Raw genomic sequence first — 20,251 nt, 5'->3', positions numbered from 1 at the left:
GTTTGACAGGAAGCCCCAACTACTCAAATGTGTAAAGGAGTGTGAACTGAAGAGGAATCCTAAAAATTAGGAGAAAACTGTCAACCAACTAGAATCCCACTAACAAGTCTCTCACATTCTTTCTGTCATTTGGGGTCTACAATGCTCAGGTACACAATGTATACAAGGAAACTCAGAGAGAGATTCTGCTAGTGAACAAAGTTGGCTTTTAAAATATGCATATATATGAGGACAATATTATCGTAGTTATGAGGTAGTAGTAGCATTTAAAATGCTAATACTATAGAAAAATGTAACTCAAAATGCATATCAAATTATATTATACTTTTTAATTTCTGGTGCTCCCTTAAGCATGCACCAAATGGGAGAAGTTCTTAACACCAACAACACTATAACCTAAAACGAAGAATACACTGATCCAGCATTGAAACTATATGAAATAAAGCCTACAAGCAGCCAGATTGTCACTGATGTCTTAGAGTCCTAAATAATGTTCTGCCAACGATGACATTATTGTATAATTTATCATCTCTTAAATATAGCTACCAATTAAAAGATATTCAGACATACTATCTTCCTTCTGGTGTTTTAGCACTGCATAATAGATTCTTTCTTTATAACAAAATAACAGCATTAAATTCAAATTCAAGCTTGCTCTTTGATAATGTCTAAATCCATCTTTGTGTCCAGAAAGGTCATTTATAGAACTTCTATTTAGTCGCTTGAGACCAAAAATCTATAATTGAGGCACTAAGTTATTACCTGGACCTCACAAGTTCTGGCCTCAAAATTCATGACTTTTGTCAAAGATGAAATGTTAAGCATTCAACAGATGAATCATACTTTAATTATATTTCTACCTCTCCAAAGCTCTCTAAAAACAGAGTATTCATTACAACAGCACAAGTCAACTGTAATGGGGACAAACTTTCTTAACCTAACTAGACTAAGATCATAACCTTGGACTTATACGGAGAATCTCTCTACTTGAATTTAGTGTGAAACTTAAATCTTCTCTTCCTTACCCTAAATATCCCACTCACCCCCCCCCCCCACAAATCTTGTCCTCTCTTCCTTTGTAGGAACACCTATCCAACATTTATTAAATGTTGACCTTTGAGGGATAAAAAGAGTTTCTCTTTCCACTGTCAATGCCCAGTGGAGAGTCTAAAACATCACATCTGATATGGCACAGAATTCTAATCAGTATCACAGATTTCACGTTTTCCTCTCTAAACTCACTCAACACACCTCCAATAGACCAATCCTTGCATACTACTTGTACACAAAGCGCTACTTGTTTCTTTGTGTACCTGAAAACTGTTGGGGTATTGTAGCTACTCAGTAAACGCCAATCTTTTGAGCTGGTACTAAATAATCCGGCCTATCTGGATTCTGGGATGTATATTCTTATATTCCTGCTTTCTGAAGACTGGTAAACTAAGCTGCTTGGTATTCTTCAAATGCACTTTGAGCCTTCTTACTTACACATCTGAAATGTCATCCTCTCTCATCTTTGTGTAACCTGACCAATCTACAGTCCTGCTCATTCTTCTACGTTCAGCTCAAATGCCATATCCTTCAAGAAGCCATCCTTGTCCGTCAAACTAAGTAGCAGTCATTTTTTTCCACTCAGAATTACAGCAGCGTTTTGGCATTTAGCACAGCTGGCACTACGGTTCTTTAGACTCATAATACCAAATTTCTACCCTGGTATTGTTCGTGGCTTTTCAGATTCAATAGATTGACAATAATTGGAGCGACTGTAGAATATACTGTCCATAGCCAGATAACTTGGGAGAGTGAAAAGAAACCACTTTTGGTAATTATGCTGGGACAACAGACATCAACTAGGGCTGTTTCAGGCACACCAGATGCATGGTCACCCTTGCAAAGTGGTACACATAACCAGCCTTGTCAGTAAGTACAACAACAGCAGACTCAAAGAAATGACCTTGAAATTAAGAGAATGTGGATGATCTTTGTCTTAAAAACATTAAATTTGCTAAGTGGCACAGTGAATTCTGAAACTGAAAACATAGATACCAGTCCTGACTTTGATGCTAACTAGCGACGTGATATAAGTCATGTCACTTAACTGAGTCTGCAACTCAGCTAAACTGGACTCTATGATTTTTCTTTCTCCTGCTGGCTGCCGGGTAACTAGGAAGCTCTATTTACACAGTACACACACTCAATAAAATTCTTGTTGGTTTTACAAATTTGCTTTAATATTTTAATAAACTATATGTAATTGCCTTAGCACTTATATGACATGATTCATCTCCCAGTGGGGGGGGGGGAAGCTCTAATAGAAGATATTTGAAGATAGGAAAATATTTGGAGATAGTGGCCAAATACTTTAAATACCTACTTTTTCTCTAATAGTATTTTGTTTTTAAGAAATAAACTCAAAAAGTTTTAAACTATCCTGAACAAAATAAAAATCACTATGTATATAGACCTGATTGCAATATTCCAAATTTAATTTGTAACAGATTTTTTATTTGACTTTTCAAATACTTACAAAACACTGTCCTTCCCTCCCCATCTTCAGACACTGCCAACTCCATTCCTCACATTTGAGCACAATTAACAGATTGTTGTGTAGATTTATAAAACTTTCTTATAAGCATATATACATCTACAGAGGACCCTTAAACAACACAAGTTGGAACTGCATGGGTTCACTTATACATGATTTTTTTTTTCAATAAATATATTAGAAATTATTTTGGAGATTTGTAAACAATTTGAAAAAACTCACAGCCTAGAAATAATAAAACTTTATAGCCTAGAAATATCCAAAGAAGTAAGAAAAAGTTAGATATGTCATCAATACATAAATATATGGAAATACTAGTCTATTTTATAATTTACTACCATAAAATACACACAAAGTTAAAATACACCAAGGTAAAAGTAATCAGAACTTAGGCACAGTCTATATACATGGTGCCATGTGCAGTTTAGAGAAAAGTAAACAAATGTAAAGACAGTATTAAATTGTTACTGCTGGGGCACCTGGGTAGTTCAGTTGGTTAAGCATCAGACTTCGGCTCAGGTCATGATCTCACGATCATGCCCCGCATCGGACTCCGTGCTGACAGCTCAGAGCCTGGAGCCTGCTTCAGATTCTGTGTCTCTCTCTTCTCTGCCCCTTCCCTGCTCATGCTCTGTCTCTCAAAAATGAATAAAGTTAAAAAAAATAATTCCCTTCAGGCTCCCTGCTGTCAGCATAAAGCCCGCTTTGGATCCTCTATCCCCCTCTCTCTCTACCCCTTCCCCACTCACATGTGCTCTCTCTCTCTCAAAAATAATACATTAAAAAATATTAAAAAGTAGTTTAATACTTTAAAAAATTTTTAAAAATAAATTGTACCTATATAAGATCAACTGCAATATATACTGTACTGTAATAATTTCGTAGCTATGTCTTGTTGCCATTGTGGTGAGCTAAAGTATTGAAAGTATCTGCTGAAAATGCTGTGTGAAGCTAATGACGGTTGTGTAACACCAACCATCTCTGTGTAAGCATTTGTCTCTTCAGCAAATTGTGTACTGCAGTAAAAAGTCATCTCTCATGGTTCTCACAATTAGTAAAGTTTTTAGGGAGTCAAAAGTTACAGGCAGATTTTTGACTGCACGGGAGTTGGGGCCCCTAACCCCTGTTCAAAGGTATTGTTCAAATATCCTTCTATCTTACCTTTCCCACAAATGAAATCAGCCTACATATACCTTTCTGCAACTTGTTTAATAATATAACTCAGATATTTTCCATATCTACCTTATATTTTAACAGCTACCTAGTAATCCATTGCATTCATGTTATTTAATCAGCCCCCTTACTAACTGTATTGACTGAATTGTTTCCAGAGTTATCCTGGCCTAACATAAATATCTTTAAATATTTGATAGCTATACATGCAAGATAAATTATTACAAATAGAGTTATTTGATGAAAGGGCATATGAATTCTAAATTATAAAACTGCATTTCAAAAAAATTTACACTGCCATCAAGAACATGAAAACACAAGTCTGATAACAGAGCAGGTAAAAAAAGAAGAAAAAAAGGAAACTTGTAAGTGCCAGCATGTCCACAAATTCCATTCAGTTAAGTCATAGAAAAACATAATTTCATTTCTGCAAACTAAAAGGTTAATCATGACATGTGTATATGCATATGTAAGTATAAAATGTGTGCACACATAGGTTTCTTCTAAGGCTCAAGTCTCAACTTACATATGCCATCAGAAAGGGCCTCTTTGTCCATCCTATTTAAAGTTAAGTCTCAGTATACCCTCAATAATTCTTTATCAGAGCGTAAAGGATTCATTTCCTTTAAATAGGCATAAAATCGATAATTACTTTCTTTATTCACTTGCTCAATGTCTGTCTATGCTTAGAGTGCATAAACACTAACAGGGCAGAGAATCATGCCTGCCTGTTGGCTATTTCACCCCCACCACTCAGTGCAGTCGAATATACAATTTTAAATAGCATATAGAATTTTGCTCAACAAATAGTTACTGAATAAATACACAATGTTTGCTAACATGGGCTATCTCTAGGAAGTGAGATTAAGGGAAGGGGTAAAAGGTACATTTACTTTTATTGCAGTCAATTACGCATTCTTATTTTTACAGCGAACGTGGATTATATTTATTTAAAACTATTTTGTGCAAGTTAGTTTTAAGCAAACCATTTCAGATGCCTTGCAATCTGGTCACATAAGATTTTTTTCTTATTTTCAAATTTAAATGATCTAACTGAATATTAAATAATTACTGTCTACTTGAAAAAACTCTCAAACCTTGCTTCATGAAGCTAACCTTTTTATTTTTAATGTTTACTTATTTTTGCAAGAGAAAAAGAGAGAGCAAGAGTGGGAGGGGCAGAGAGAAAGGGGGACACAGGATCCAAAGCAGGCTCTGTGCTGACAGCAGAGAGCCCAGTGTGAGGCTTGAACTCATGAACCGTAGGATGATGAGCTGAGCTGAAATTGGGATGCTTAATAGACTGAGGCACCCAGGTGCCCCCATGAAGTTAACCTTCTATTTCCATTTTAATTTAATGTTGACTACTAAATTCCCATTCAGTAGCTTTGCCTTTGTACATTCTTTCAAATTACTATTACCCTAGAGTTACAGAGTGCTTATGATTTACAATATGCTTTACATATACAGCTGACTCTTGAACAATATGGGTTTGAACTGCACTGGTCCACTTACACACAATTTTTTTTTTTAATAAACACAGTATAGTACCTCAAATGTATTTTCTCTTCCTTCTTTTCTTTTCTTTTAAGTAGGCTTCATGGTCGGCACAGAGCCCAATGTGGGACCTGAACTCAAGACACCAAGATCAAGACCCGAGATGACATCAAGAGTCAGAGGCTCGGGGCACCTGGGTGGCGCAGTCGGTTAAGCGTCCGACTTCAGCCAGGTCACGATCTCGCGGTCCGTGAGTTCGAGCCCCGCATCAGGCTCTGGGCTGATGGCTCAGAGCCTGGAGCCTGTTTCCGATTCTGTGTCTCCCTCTCTCTCTGCCCCTCTCCCGTTCATGCTCTGTCTCTCTCTGTCGCAAAAATAAATAAACGTTGAAAAAAAAAAAAAAAGAGTCAGAGGCTCAACTGACTGTGCCATCCAGGTGCCCCTCCTTATTATTTTCTTAACAGTTTCTGTCCTCTAACTTACTTTATTGTAAGAATGTAGTCTAAAATACACATAACATATAAAACATGTGTTAAGTGACTGTTTACTACTAAAGGCTTCCAGCCAACAATAGGTTATTACTAGTTAAGTTTCTGGGGAGTCAAATTATACGCAGATTTTTGATTGTGCAGAGGTCAGTGCCCCTAACCTCCATGTTGTTCAAGGGTCAACTTTATTAGTCTATTTGCCCCTCAGAAGTGTGCTGTGCAGAGATTACTGTTTATACTTATAGATAAGGAAAATGATACTCAGAGAGATTAACTACCTCATCTGTAGTGGGGCTGGGACATGAAGCCAGTAATTCAGGTTGTTTGTATGAGGTTTGTGTCATTATACACATTATGGCAGGTAACTGGCAACGCCTCAGTCTTTCTGCAAACAATGTATCTATTTTAATACAAATAACTATATTTGTTTGAAATATCTATTTTAAACAAAAATATTCAAAATGCATCTTACAGTTAGTGCATATATTTCTGTAACAGCTGCATTTAACAGAATATTTGAGTGATAAGGAAGTCATATAATCTAAATCCTCCATTTTACAGAAAATTAAAATCAGAGAATTTCAGTACCTGATCCAATCATTCAGCAAGTTAATGGCAGACAAGAACCAGAACCAAGACATTGACATTAGATGCATTTTCAATCACAGTAAGTTCCTGGACATGGAATTCATGATTAAGAAGTCAAATTTCATCATAGTTGTCTTGAGTTAAAACTTTTCTTAAATTTATAATTACTGCTACAAAAAGGTAAAATAACTGATTAGAATTTATCCTTTGATTAAAATCAACACCAACTATCACACATCCTAGCGCTTCAGATTTAAAATATTCCACTAATGACTAATGATTTCCTGCTACCTAGCCAACTTTTAATCATGCCAGGCCTTAGTCACTTATTCCAGAACTTCTATTATTCAGTATTTACCTTAGATACCACGTGGAATTTTTTGCAAATGTTTCTGTCACACACAAAAAAAGTGAAGTTCAATATGTATCCTTATCTACCATGGCCATAATATCCTAGAAGTCATTTAATGAACTGGTGAAGTATGAATTTCCTTTACTAAAAACAAGTTCATGTTACTCCCTTTTCACCAGCCCATCTTCCCTTACTGGAACTACAACTGACAATTAATCAGACTTGATATGAATGAGTGTACAAAGAAAAACATTCTTGTGTTTTTAAATTTAAATCTTACAAGATAATTTTGGAATCTATTTTTAAATTCAAAGTGACAGGAAGAAAGGCTAATAAAAAGTTAATGGACAAAACACATTTTACTTAATTCTTACTATCTTAACTGCAATACTTCATAATGCCAATACTTAAAGTCATTCAGTAGACAATAAGACATAGAAAGTACTTTGGCACAAAATGACAGATAATATTAATTTAACTGGCAGCAAATAAAAATAATACTGCTGTAACTATTTTTAAAACTACAAGAGATTCTAAAATCGACAGTTGCTGTTCCTAGAAATGCATAAAGTAAATATTAAAAACAGCACGGGGGGTGGGGAGAGAAGAGAAGGAAATAAACCACAAGAGAATATTGAATGATAGAAAACAAACTGTGGGTTGATAGAGGGAGGTGGGAGGGGGATTGTCTAGATGGGTGATGGGTACTAAGAAGGGCACTGGTTGTGATGAGCACTGGGTATTGTATGTAAGTGATGAATCACTGAGTTCTACTCATGAAACCAATCTTGCACTGTATGTTAACCAAAAATTTTTAAAAAGTACTCCCAACACACATGAAATTAAATATTTTAAGAAAGCTATGCTTGGCATTGACTAATATTGTATGAGAAACAGAGTAGAATAATGACTACTAGGGACTGAAGGCAGGGGAAATAGGGAAATGTTGGTCAAAAGGTACCAACTTCCACTTACAAAGGAGTAAGATCTGGTGCTGTAATGTGCAGCACGGTGACTCTAATAAACAATACTGTTGTAGTGTTGAAAGTTGTAGGAGGGGTGAGCTCACCATGTTCTCACCAGAACAATAACAAAATGGCGGTTATGTGAGGTAGAGAATGTGTTAACTAACCTTACTGTGCTAAACCTTTTGCAACATGTACAAATCATCACATTATATACCTTAAATTTACATAACATTGAATGTTAATTATATCTCAATAAAGCTGGAGGAAAAAAAAGAAAGGTATGTTTCAAACATACTCATTCTCAAATTCTAATTCCCAATTAGAAATTCTGTTTTCTAGTGTTGTTGCATACATGTTCCATATATTTTAATTATAATTACAAAGTTTCATTTAACATTCCAAGGTGATAATTAACTTAAACCCGAACCGTCCAAATTATATCAGAGGCCAACTGTGGGTACTCGATACTACCTTCTTGCAACGAAGCACTAGCCAGCAGACAGTAGCCAGTGGGCAGTAGAAAATTCCCCCTACAAAAATAAGGCTCAGTCTCAAAGACACTCAAATACTTCCAATGTTATTTTTAAACCTGATGCATGAAGGTAAACATCATCTTAAGATTCTTTCCACCTTCAGTAATTTACTCCATGGGGTTTCTGGTATTTAAACGTCTCTCGGATGTTAGCCACAAAGATGTGCTAGCAAACTCTCTTGTAGTCTGAAGTCTGTCACCATGACACATCGAGTTACACGCTACGTCTGACGTTCTTCTGTTACCCTTATATCCTTCACTCTCCTGCCCTTCTTCTGCCTTTCTCTACCTACCCCCACTTTTTTCATTTTAAAACTTTTAACTGAAACAGACTTCCAGTGACCAGAAATAACTTAGGATCACAAAGTATCAGGGTTGAACGATTCCTCTCATTTGTGTCCATGTTCAACAAACTTCTGTAAAGGGCTAGAATGAGTATTTCAGACGTGGTGGGATATGTGGTCTGTGTTTAAACTACTCATCTCTGCCATTGTAGTGTGAAAACAACTACAGACCAGACACAGACAATCAGTAAACAAGCGTGGCTGGGTCTCAAAGCTTTACTTACAAAAACAGGAGGTTGGCTGGACTTGGCCTGTGGGCTGTTTGCCAACATCACTTTTGTCCATCCACCTTTGAATATCTCTACATCAATGTATCCCAAATTGTGCCCTTTAAGATATTAATGAGTGTACATAAAAAAAGACAAAAGCTCCATAGTCAAACAGATTTGGGAATGCTATATACTTCCATTCTATTTTACTCTTGGAGATTCACAATTGTAATGAATGCAAAGGGAGAGGCTCCAAGCAGGCCAGTTTCAATCCTTCCTCCTCCAGGCTGCTCAGGCCTCTAGTACTTGTCCTACCAAATCAGGGGTAGCAGTGAGTCTACTGGAAATTGCTTTGTTCACTTCCTGCAATACAACCCAACTCTTATGAAGGGAAGTGTTTGTAATTCTATGACGTTTTTGGCAGAAAGTCCTCAAAATTATGTGTTTGGTGTATTTTCTAAATTTTAGCACTGAAAGATAGCTTTAGTATTAAGTTAAAAAAAATAAAACCTTTACTGATTATAGAAGGAATATATGGTTATTTCAGAAAACTGAAAAAATATTAGTATCCAAAGATAAGCACTGTTAACATTTTGGTATGGGAATGTCTCCATATGTGTATATAATTGTTTAACTAAATTCAGATTATTTGGTATACATAACTTTGTATTTTACTTCTCTACTTGACGTTACATCTGGAGATTTTCCTGATGTCATTAAAGAGTGTTCAAAGACATGGTTTTCAATGGCCAAATAACCTTTCCATCACAATGTTGTACTATAATTATTTTAACTACTTCCTCTATTTTGGGACATGTAAGTCATTTCCTATTCTTTCTCTCTTTATCCCTATCTTTTTTCTTTTTAAAATACAAATGCTGATATTAACAGTCTTTGTCCAAATCATTGATTTCTTCCTTAGGAAAAATCCTAAAAGGGGCACGCCTGGGTGGCTCAGTCAGTTAAGCGTCTGACTTTGGCTCCGGTCATGATCTCACTGTCTGTGAGTTCGAGTCCCACATCAGGCACTGTGCCAATAGCTCAGAGCCTGGAGCCTGCTTTGGATTCTGTTCTCCCTCTCTCTCTGCCCCTTCCCCGCTGGGATTCTGTCTCTGTCTCTCTCTCAAAAATAAAATAATTTTTAAAAAATCTTAAAAGAACAATTAATGGGTTGAGTCAGTAATGTTTAACATATAATTGTCAAAATGGTATTAGTAAATGATGTAACAATTTATATTTTTGCTGAGTGAAAGCAAAGCACAACCCCTAATCACACACTAACCATTATAAACTAGTAATTCATTAGAAGATATAAAATCTTCATTAGGCAAAAATGACATCTCACTGACTTAATCTTGTATCTTTGATAGTGAAGTGGAACATACGTCGTGTTTAGAAATTATCTTTATCTTTGCTCTATTGTGAATTGTAAGCTTATGTTAGTTATTTGTGCGCATTCTTACATAGTCAGAATATTAAACTTCTTCCCTACCTTGTTTCTTCTTTAATTTAGTTATACTTTCTATGAAGAAGAATTAAGTTTTTACACCCTAAAATACCAAATTTCCATCTGTATTCTCTCTTACCTCTTTTATATGTAAAAGCAAATGGCAAGACTCTTCTGTCATCTTTCAACATTTTTATGGATTCAATTAAAAGTTTAACTCTCTCTCTATTTTTTTTAACGTTTATTTATTTTTGAGACAGAGAGAGACAGAGCATGAACAGGGGAAGGGCAGAGAGAGAGGGAGACACAGAATCCGAAGCAGGCACCAGGCTCTGAGCTGTCACCACAGAGCCTGACGCAGGGCTTGAACTCATGGACCGTGAGATCATGACCTGAGCTGAAGTCAGACGCTTAACCGACCAAGCCATCCAGGCACCCCAACTCTCTCTATATTTTATTTTGACATTAAGATAAACACATAATGTAATTCTTTACAAAACACCAATTATCCACATATCAAGTAATGCAGGTTTCTTTCAATCCACACTGATTTGTGATTTCACGTTTTCATACATTCAAATATAAAGTGCTATTTCTGCTATATAAATTTCTTTTTCTAGCTTCTTATAGGCCATATTTTTTTTTTTTCAACGTTTATTTATTTTTGGGACAGAGAGAGACAGAGCATGAACGGGGGAGGGGCAGAGAGAGAGGGAGACACAGAATCAGAAACAGGCTCCAGGTTCTGAGCCATCAGCCCAGAGCCTGACGCGGGGCTCGAACTCACGGACCGCGAGATCGTGACCTGGCTGAAGTCGGACGCTTAACCGACTGCGCCACCCAGGCGCCCCAAGGCCATATTTTTTAAATGATGTGTATAAGACTGAGATAAAAGAAGATTTTTATTTTCATTTTTTAAAAATGTTTATTTTTAAAGAGAGAGAGAGAGAGATGCGAAGGGGCAGAGAGAGGTAGACAGAGGATTTGAAGTGGGCTCTGTGCTGATAGCACAGAGTCTGATGGGGAGCTTGAACTCACAAGCCGCGAGATCATGACCTGAGCCAAAGTTGGACACTTAACCAACTGAGCCACCTAGGCGCCCCAATAAATGCTATCTTTAAGTAGATAAAGTAAGAGGCTGAGATGTAAGTCCACAGAAAATTGTGGTGATTTAAGGTAGAAACAAGAATGAATTTTTTGATTAAGAAAATAACACATGGCAAGAAACTTACCCAAAGATTATAGTGATGGTATCCATGCAGATCTTCAAGACAGTATGCAAAGATGAACTTTAGTTGACTAAGACAGTAGTCTGAAGGCAAAAAAATATGACTAGACAATATATGATCCCTTAAAACTCCACTTACTAAAGAGAGAGTTAGGGAGTTTTAATTTACAATAGTGTGAAAGACTGCCACATAAAAGTTGGGGACAAAATATTCACTACATACAAGAAAATAAAATATTTAACTGCCTTAATTTATAGCAAGAGTTTGATTAAAACTCTTAAAAAACCTAGCAAAATCAAAGCCTGTTATGTTCTTCCTCAACCTTTTTCCTGAGCTTCTGACATGAACTGCTCCTGATTCTAGACATTTTTAACTAGTTTTCTTCTATTCTAACCTAAACTCAACACTCCTAACCAAACTAGCTCTATTACCTTCCTTTACAAATTTATTGGCATAAAGTTGTTTCTAATATTCCCTATGTCCTCTTAAAGTCTATAGGATTTGTAATGACATCCTCCTTTTCAATCCTGATACTGATATTTTTTTGTTTTTCTTGATCCAATTAAATTTATTTTTTCAAAAAACTAGTAACTAGTTAGTAACTAGTAAACAGCTGTTAGTACTGTTTCTGTTTCATTTGTGTTCTTTATCATTTTCTTCTTCTGAATGCTTTAAATTTAATTCGTTTTTAATCTAGCTTTTAAAAGCTTCCTTCAAAATGCCACTTTATCTGCATTCTACAAATTTTGATAAGGAGTATTTTCGTTTAGTTAAAAGTATCTTCTAATTCCTCGTGACTTGTTCTTTGACACATGGGTTATTTAGAAGGCTGTTTAATTCCCAAATATTTCTGAATTTTCTAGTCTCTGTTATTGAGTTTTGGTTTTAATGCCATTGAGGTCCAAGAATATACTATGGATGATTTAAATGCTGTTAAATGTTTTGAGACTTGTTTTAAGGCCTAAGCCATTTACATTTAATGCAATAATTGATACATAGATTTGAATCTACTATTGTGCTGGTTGTTTTTTATTTGTCCATTTGTTCTTTGTTCCCTTTTTCTCTTTTCCTTATTTTAGACTAATTTTTAAGATTCCATTCTATTTCCACTGTTTACTTATTAGCTAAATCTCCTTCTCTACTTTTTAGTAGTTTCCCTAAGTTTTAGGATATGCATTTTTAAATTATCACAGTCTACTTCATATATTATAATTTGATATGTAATAAAGGGATCTTACAACAGTTTATTTTTAATCCTACTGTACTCTGTTTTGTCATACATTTTAATTTTATAGGTTATAAACTATTTTTCTTTAGACCAGAGATCAGCAAACAAGGACCTGCCACCTCTTTTTGCAAATGAAGTTTTACTGAAAAGTTGAAGTTGATTTATATGGTTGATTTCATGCTACAAGGGCAGAACTGAGTAGCTGTGACAGATACTGGCCCATAAAATTTAAAACATTTATGGTCTAGACCTTTACTGAAATATCGGTGGTCCCTAGTTTAGATAGTAAGTTATTTCATTAACTGCTGAAAATAAGAAAGAATTTTATATTTACTTTTCTGTTTTTAAACCACTCTGGCCTGTTTTGTTTTTTTGTGAAGACCTGTAAGTTTCTGTCGGGTATCATACTACTTCTACCTGAAGAACTTTAACATTACTTGTAGCACAGGTCTGCGGACAGTACATTTTCTCAGCTTTTGTTCTGACATGTCTTTATTTCACTTTAATTTTTAGAAGATATTTTTTGTTGGGTATATTATTTGGGTTGACTTTCTTTCCTTATAGGACTTTAAAACTGCTCCACTGCCTTCTGGCTGGCACCATTTCTGGTAAAATGTCTGCTGTAATGTTTATTTTTGTTCTTCTATGTATTTTAATTGGCACTATATTTATTTTCTGTGTGCAATACAGATTTCCTTATACACCACATAAAGAAAACCATCTCAAATATATCCCTGTTCTAAACCTATAATCCCCAACCACAGATGAACTGATCAAGGTGCTTCAGCATCGCCAGATTTACTCCCCTACAGGATATCCCTAGGGTTAGCTCTGCTGGGGTCCTCCTGTTCTGGCTCTTGCCTCACAATCACAGGTGAAACCAAGGGAAAGCCCAGAAGCATTATGAACCAGGCATTCCTAAGAATCAATCAAGTAATATTCTTTTGGTGCAAAAGAATCCTCAGTCCAAATAGTGGATGCAAAGTCTATTCAGGCCATGTGTCTTTTTCAAAGATTTTATTAAAGGTCTTTACAGAGCAAACTCTAGATCCAGCTTCCAAGGAGACCCTGTTATGCTGTGGGTACTAGCTACAGCATGGCAGGTAGCTATGGCTTCCCACTCTTATGTTCCAAGATGGGAGTGGTGGGCAATAACTCATCTTTGGGTTCCATAGTGCTCACATGATCAGGCAGGGTCTTTGTGGGGCCAGTCTTGCCATGTGAATCCCAGGGAAGCATGATCTTCATTTTGATGCCCAGCACACTCTGTCGGAGCAGTGCATGGCATACAGCAAGCAGTGTCGATGTGGTAGTTAACACTGTGAATCATCAAGCCATCTACAAACTTCAAGGATTTGGTCCTCTGTCCTCAGAGTTTCCCAGACACCACCTCACAGCCTTTGGCCTCACTCTCCATGATGAACCACATACCATAAGCAGGCCCTCTGCACAGCAAGGCATCCTAGGAGTTTTGTAACACAGAGACTGCCTGGGCAATAGCATGCAGACCTCCAGTGGCCACCTTTTTAGCATAAAGCTCTACATTGCTCTCAGGGGAGCCAAACCTCTTCTGAACCACAGTGGTCAATTCCTGGACCCACCGGCCCTTCTCACCAAGAACATTCTGTGTCCTGGTGGCCAAGATAATGATTTCAGTCCTGGTTGGTGTAACTAAGACCTCACCTCTGGAGGAGCCATCTTCAGCCAGCTCCCAAGTGACAAACTCGTTCAATCCAGCTTTGAAGAGGCCAACGGCAACAACCTTCCTCTTCTTAGAAATTCGCACCATCTTGCCACTGTGTGCCACCGAAGGAAAATGTCCTCTGTATCTTTTTAAAACTTTCTGGCTGCCTTCAAGACTTCTTCATTATGTTTGGTCTTCAGTAATTTAACTATGATGCATATAGGTGTGTCTTCTTTTATTACTACTACTACCACTATTATTATCATCATTAGTTTGCGTGGGGGTATCTTAGCTTCTTCTTTGACCTGTGGTATGGTCTTGTTCATTTTTTTAATTCAAAAATTTTGGCCATTATCTATTCAAATATTTATTTTTTTCTGTTCTGTTCTTGTTCTCTTCTCTTTGTGAGGCTCCAATTTGTTAAACCATCTTATATTTTCCCATCTTAGATACTCTGTTCATTTTCTCTTTTTCTTTTATTTCAGTTTAAATAATTTATATTGAACTATCTTCAAGTTGATGGACTATTTTCTCAGCTGTCGTGAGCCCAATGATCACCCTGAGTAAATGCTTCATCTCTGATACTATTATTTTTAATAATTTCCCTTCCTCTGGTTATAGAACCCTTTCACTCTCTGGACAAATGCAAATATAGTATCTTCACGGTTTCCATCTTTCTGCCAAAATTCCTCCTCTGTTCAGTCATCTACCTCTTCTACTAACTCCTTTAATATACTAATAATAATTAGTTTAAAGTCCCTGTCTGATTGTTCCAATATCTGGGCCTCCTTAATTTGGTTCTGTTGAATGTTTATCTATCAACAAAGGACCAGTTTTCCCTTGCTCTGTTTATGTCCAATAATTTTTTATTGAATGCTGAGCAGAGACTGAGATAATTATTATTTGCACTTGGAACATGGCATATCTATTCTGTCAAGCCATTAGTGTGGAGGAGTTAAATCAATTTAGATAGGAATTGAACTTGGTATAGATTTTACTATTGTTTTAGTTACCTTCAGCACACCATAGATTTCAAATTCTTCTAATGGTGGACTACCATTATCTTGTGCTTAAGAAGAGAGATGAAGGAGAGTTCTTCAATTTACCTGTTTTCCTCTCAGCTTTCAACTATTTCTACATAACTCTATGACACAGGGATCTCTATATTCTTGACCTTCCCCCAGCAGTAGAAAGCTTTTTTGTCTATTGCTCGGTGGTAGGGCAGGTAGGATTTTCAATTGTCCTTGGTCAGCCTCAGTATTAGGCAGGTCCTGCACATCAGAGGGTTCCTCCCTCGGGAAGCAGAAGGGTTTGGCTTCTCATCTTCCCCCCATAAATTTATGAAATAAGGCTTTCGGCCCCTCCTGCATTGGTTTGAGGCTTAAAGGAGTTTGAGTAAATGAGAGTGGTTTTGTACCTATCTATCAGCAGCTACAGATTACCTCTTTTACCTCTTCACCACCAAAATGACTGTTCTTTTTTCTTTTTAACGTTTATTTATTTTTGAGAGAGACAGAGATAGGGTGTGCATCGGGGAGGGGCAGAGAGTGGAGGGAGACAGAATCTGAAGCAGGCTTGAGGCTCCAAAGTATCAGCACAGAGCCTGACGTGGGGCTCAAACCCACAAACTTCAAGATCATGACCTGAGCCGAAGTTAGCTTAACCGACTGAGCCACCCAAGCGCCCCCAAAATGACTTTTCTCAAGTCTCTGACTTGCCTCCAGTCTTCACAATGAGTATCTTGTGGAGTTCCAGGGATATGTATTTGCAAGCCTGTATAAACTTCCCTTTCATCTGGGGCCCTGAGGTATTCCAAACTAGTTCATGCTTAGTCTTTAACTATCACATAAAACTTTAGCTGATTTCTTCTTATCCACTCTTACAGCAGCCAACTCTTTCATGCTCTGCCAAAGGTGAAACAATTAATGACCCATTCCTTGGGGACAGGAGAGTGTTCAATTCTTTGGAATTTAATTTACTTGGCTGCTTTGCAAGCTCAGCTCTTTGAAGGACTCAGAAAAATTATGATTTTGTAAATCATCCAGCTTTTTTATTGTATGTGAGAGTGGGATGTTCTATGTCCACTATCTATACCTGAGTAGAAGTCCCCTTCCACTTCCGTCCACCTTCCTTTTCTATTGTGGAAAGGCATCACCACTCTTCTAGCCACCCAGAAAAAGCCCGGGAAGTATTTCTGACTTTTCTATAATAATGTTTAATATCCAATCAGTTGATAAAGTCTGGATTAAATAAATCACTAATATATATATATATATATATATATACATATATATATACATATATATATATGTATATATATATATTTTAACGTTTATTTATTTTTGAGACAGAGAGAGACAGAGCATGAACAGGGGAGGGGCAGAGAGAGAGGGAGACACAGAATCTGAAACGGGCTCCAGGCTCTGAGCTGTCAGCACAGAGCCTGATGCGGGGCTCAAACTCACGGGACCGTGAGATTGTGACCTGAGCCGAAGTCAGACGCTTAACCGACTGAGCCACCCAGGCGCCCCATATATTTTTTATTAGGATCCTTTCTATTTTTCTAGTATAACTACTTACAATGGTCTTTTTATAACAATATTCCTTCGACTAGATGTCCCCTTCAATCTGCCACCTATTTCTTTTCTTGGGTGTGTGGGATGGTTGTATTTTCATTTTTTGGCTTTTTACGTTTTTATTTTAATTCATTAGTTAGCACACAGTGTTATATTAATTTCATATGGACTTCTTCTAAATAAACCTGACTGTATCATCAGACTGCCTAACTACAGTATTGTTTTGACTATTTACAATCAAGGCCATGATCAATCTGATCTTATTCTGTCTTTACAGGCTACCTTCCTACAGGTATAGGTATTCTACTCTATTTCCATACTGACCCAAGCCCTTTTTTTAACATTTGGAAATCTTATAATTCAAGGCCTATTACAAAGGGGACACTTTCCATGAAAAAACGTCCATGATCGCACAGACAGAATTCCTCTCTTCCAAACTATATGCTGCATTACTGCTTTATTTGTACTATAAAAATAACACTTATTATGGACTAGTATTAAATTGTACACATCTCTTACATCCTTTACAATATTATAAACTCCAGAGATCAGACCTTATAAACTGTTATATTCTCTTTTTAGCTTTTCCACATATTTATCTTGCAAATTAAAAAAGCAAAATTAATAACATGCCACTTCCTTCCTTATAATCCATGCATTCTTAATTCATCCCTGACAAGGCTACTAAAAAATTTTGCCAGCCTGGAAATGTTGTCTGGTTTTGAAATGTTGTCTCAAAAAGGAAAAAAACACACACTGCAACTATAATGATCATGCCACCCATTTTCAGAGGAAAACCCAATTAGGTTTAGCTTAGGGACCTCCTAGCAAAGCCAATCATCTTTACTATTAAATCTGTAATGGTGATCTCAAACACAAATATACTGAAATCTCTTTATTTTAGTTCCACGTAAATCACCCCAAGAGACTCACAAATTTTACCAAGGGAAACCACTGCCGCTGATAAAAAGAAACAAGCCTATCTACCTTCGTGCCTGGTTTGGTAATCATACTCAGGCACTTTGCCAAGATGGAAAAGTAAGAAGTTTCTACTAAATCATTTTCAATAAATAGGGAAAGGTATAGTCACAAACAGATACAGGAAGAAAAAGAACAGTTCTAATAGTTTATTCCTTTTTGTAACAGTACTCTTAAATACATTTTCGACAAAGAGCATGTAAAAATCCTATATGCTATTTTAGTGAAAAGCCGGGGTAGGCGCCATCTTTGCCACTTAGCTTTCCCAACGAGGCTACGTGGCTGAGGCCACACTGGAACCTGAACTTAATTTGACTCAGATACCAGATTACATGTCAAAAGCTTTATCTTCTCCATGTACTCTTGAGAACTGCACAAAATGAAAAATGCTCCTTGCTAAAACAAACAATACATCCAACAGGTATCCTTATCAATTTGACACAGAACTGTTATCCAACAATTCAACTTCTAGTAATTTAGTGTGAGAAAATAATCATGTAAAGAAGCTCAGCACAGCACTGTTCATAATGGTAAAACATAAGAAACAATTTAAATATTAATAGGGAATCACTTATACAAAACAAAGTGCATATATACTGTTCAACAGTGGAAAATGTTGACATAGATCTATGTGTTTACTGACATGAGAAGACGTCCACAGCATGCTGTTCTAAGCAAATGTGTTATTCAACCACATACACATCTGTGCATGCTCATATGTAGTACTCCTAGAAGGCACGATATGGGGCATGTGCCATTACCAATTTATTGCCTCTCAACTCCGAAGTCATACTTTATTGCCTGCTCTGCAAAAATGAAGCTGGCCCGTTTATCTACCTTTCCTCTGCAGCGGACATATGTTTTAAATTTTATTAGTATAGGGTGCTTCTCCCAACACTCCAACCCCTCAGGTGGTTTTGTAGCAGAAAGCCTTCAAGGAGACACCCCCTTGTGACTGGTCTTCTCTAGCACACTAGATACTGGGTTTTGAGCAGGGTTTGACAGCATAATAGCACAGCAATTACTCTGTTGTCCAGTGAGACATGGCCACACTCTCTCCAACACGGTCTGGATTTTAGTCCTGAGGGGTTGAACACTCTCTCTCAGACCTACAGGTTGTGGCTGCTCTTTATATCTGCCATTCTTATATTCACTAGAGTTCTCTTTACTTCTTGCTAGCCAACCCTTTGTTACTTTAATCCCATCATAGTTCATAGTTCTGTGTATTAATGATCATCTGTTCAAATTATTGTGTGGTTTCCCCATCGACTTTGACTGATATAGAGTAGGGGTTTTTTTCCCCCTTTTTACTTTTCAATGTTGTCTGATCTTATAATAAGCAATTTTTGTGCATGATAATCAGAAAAGGCAAGTTATTTTTATTTTGGAAAAATTTAATGTAAAATAAACATTACCTCAAGTAAAGTTTTTCTATTTTAATAGAGCAGAAATATATTTGTAAAATTAAAATAACTGAAATGTGAAGAACATTCATGTAAGTCTGTAATTTTACAGTTTTCCTTTTCAACATTCTCCAAAGTTGTGTTTCTAGGCCATTTTAAGCAACAGAAATTATTTAGACTGCTTTCTCTTCCTCTTAGCTATGCCATATACTGGCCTTTACAAACAGGATATTAATCATGGGGTATCCCAGAGTAATAGGTACTGTGACAGGTACTAGTTCCTCGACACAGTCAGCCTCTTTCATTTTACTATTTCAGCCCCTCTTACCATGTTCAAGGATTATCAGTTGGGCTCCAGCTTGTACATTTCCAACATCATTCTCAGCAATGCATTGGTAGAACCCTTCATCTGATTTCACCAGACCCAAAACTTGAAGATTATGTTCCTTCTGAGAAAGAAAAACATAAGCAAAATGTTATGATTCAACTGATGAACATTAGTTGAAAATCTCAAGAGGATGCTCTTTCTGGGGAGGAAGAACAAGTAAAATTGTATGATTCAGCTATCAAAATATCTATGTACCTATTAACTGAATTTTATTGACAAGGTACTGATTTAACTGCCTAGAACAGGAAACACTGTAACTAACCAATTAAGAACTTAATCCTTATGGAAAGTAATACCTACAATGTTTGAAAACCTACATCTTTGTCCGGAAAAATACCTGACATACAATACCACGTGACCACAGCAGAAGTCTGAATTTATGAATTCAAGGCACTTTCTTAAAATTATCTCTAATATCATTAGTTGTAACAGATTAGACCACGATAAATTAAGTGAGGCCACATGTATACGGCTTCCCTTAAATTATAAAGTAATATAAATGTCAAATACTGTTGTTATTAATATGGTTTTAAGATTTTTAAGAATACTGTGAAAATGATAAAAGAGTAAAAAAAATGCCAATTTAGCTGTAACACACTGCTTTTTAATTAAACACTTGTGA

General features: G+C 36.5%; 1 protein-coding gene and 1 pseudogene across 8 annotated transcripts in view; both read right to left on the bottom strand.

Annotated features, from left to right (window-relative positions):
- The window catches only part of NEO1 (neogenin 1), a 242,602-nt gene that overhangs the window by 89,508 nt on the left and 132,843 nt on the right, over positions 1-20,251 (bottom strand). For all 8 annotated transcript variants that reach the window (XM_040493211.1, XM_040493210.1, XM_040493204.1 and 5 more), the window contains exon 7: positions 19,570-19,690. In XM_040493211.1, coding sequence (XP_040349145.1) covers positions 19,570-19,690 — 121 coding nt within the window. The remainder of the gene's footprint in view (positions 1-19,569; positions 19,691-20,251) is intronic.
- Positions 12,476-15,831, bottom strand: LOC121041963 (40S ribosomal protein S3-like; annotated as a pseudogene).

Source organism: Herpailurus yagouaroundi, unplaced genomic scaffold (genome assembly GCF_014898765.1).
Source record: "Herpailurus yagouaroundi ecotype Mexico unplaced genomic scaffold, PumYag 184, whole genome shotgun sequence".
In the NCBI taxonomy this organism is placed as follows: Eukaryota; Metazoa; Chordata; class Mammalia; order Carnivora; family Felidae; genus Herpailurus; species Herpailurus yagouaroundi.
The sequence above is the reverse complement of the archived record's forward strand: the minus strand, read 5'-3'. Positions and strand labels throughout refer to the sequence as shown.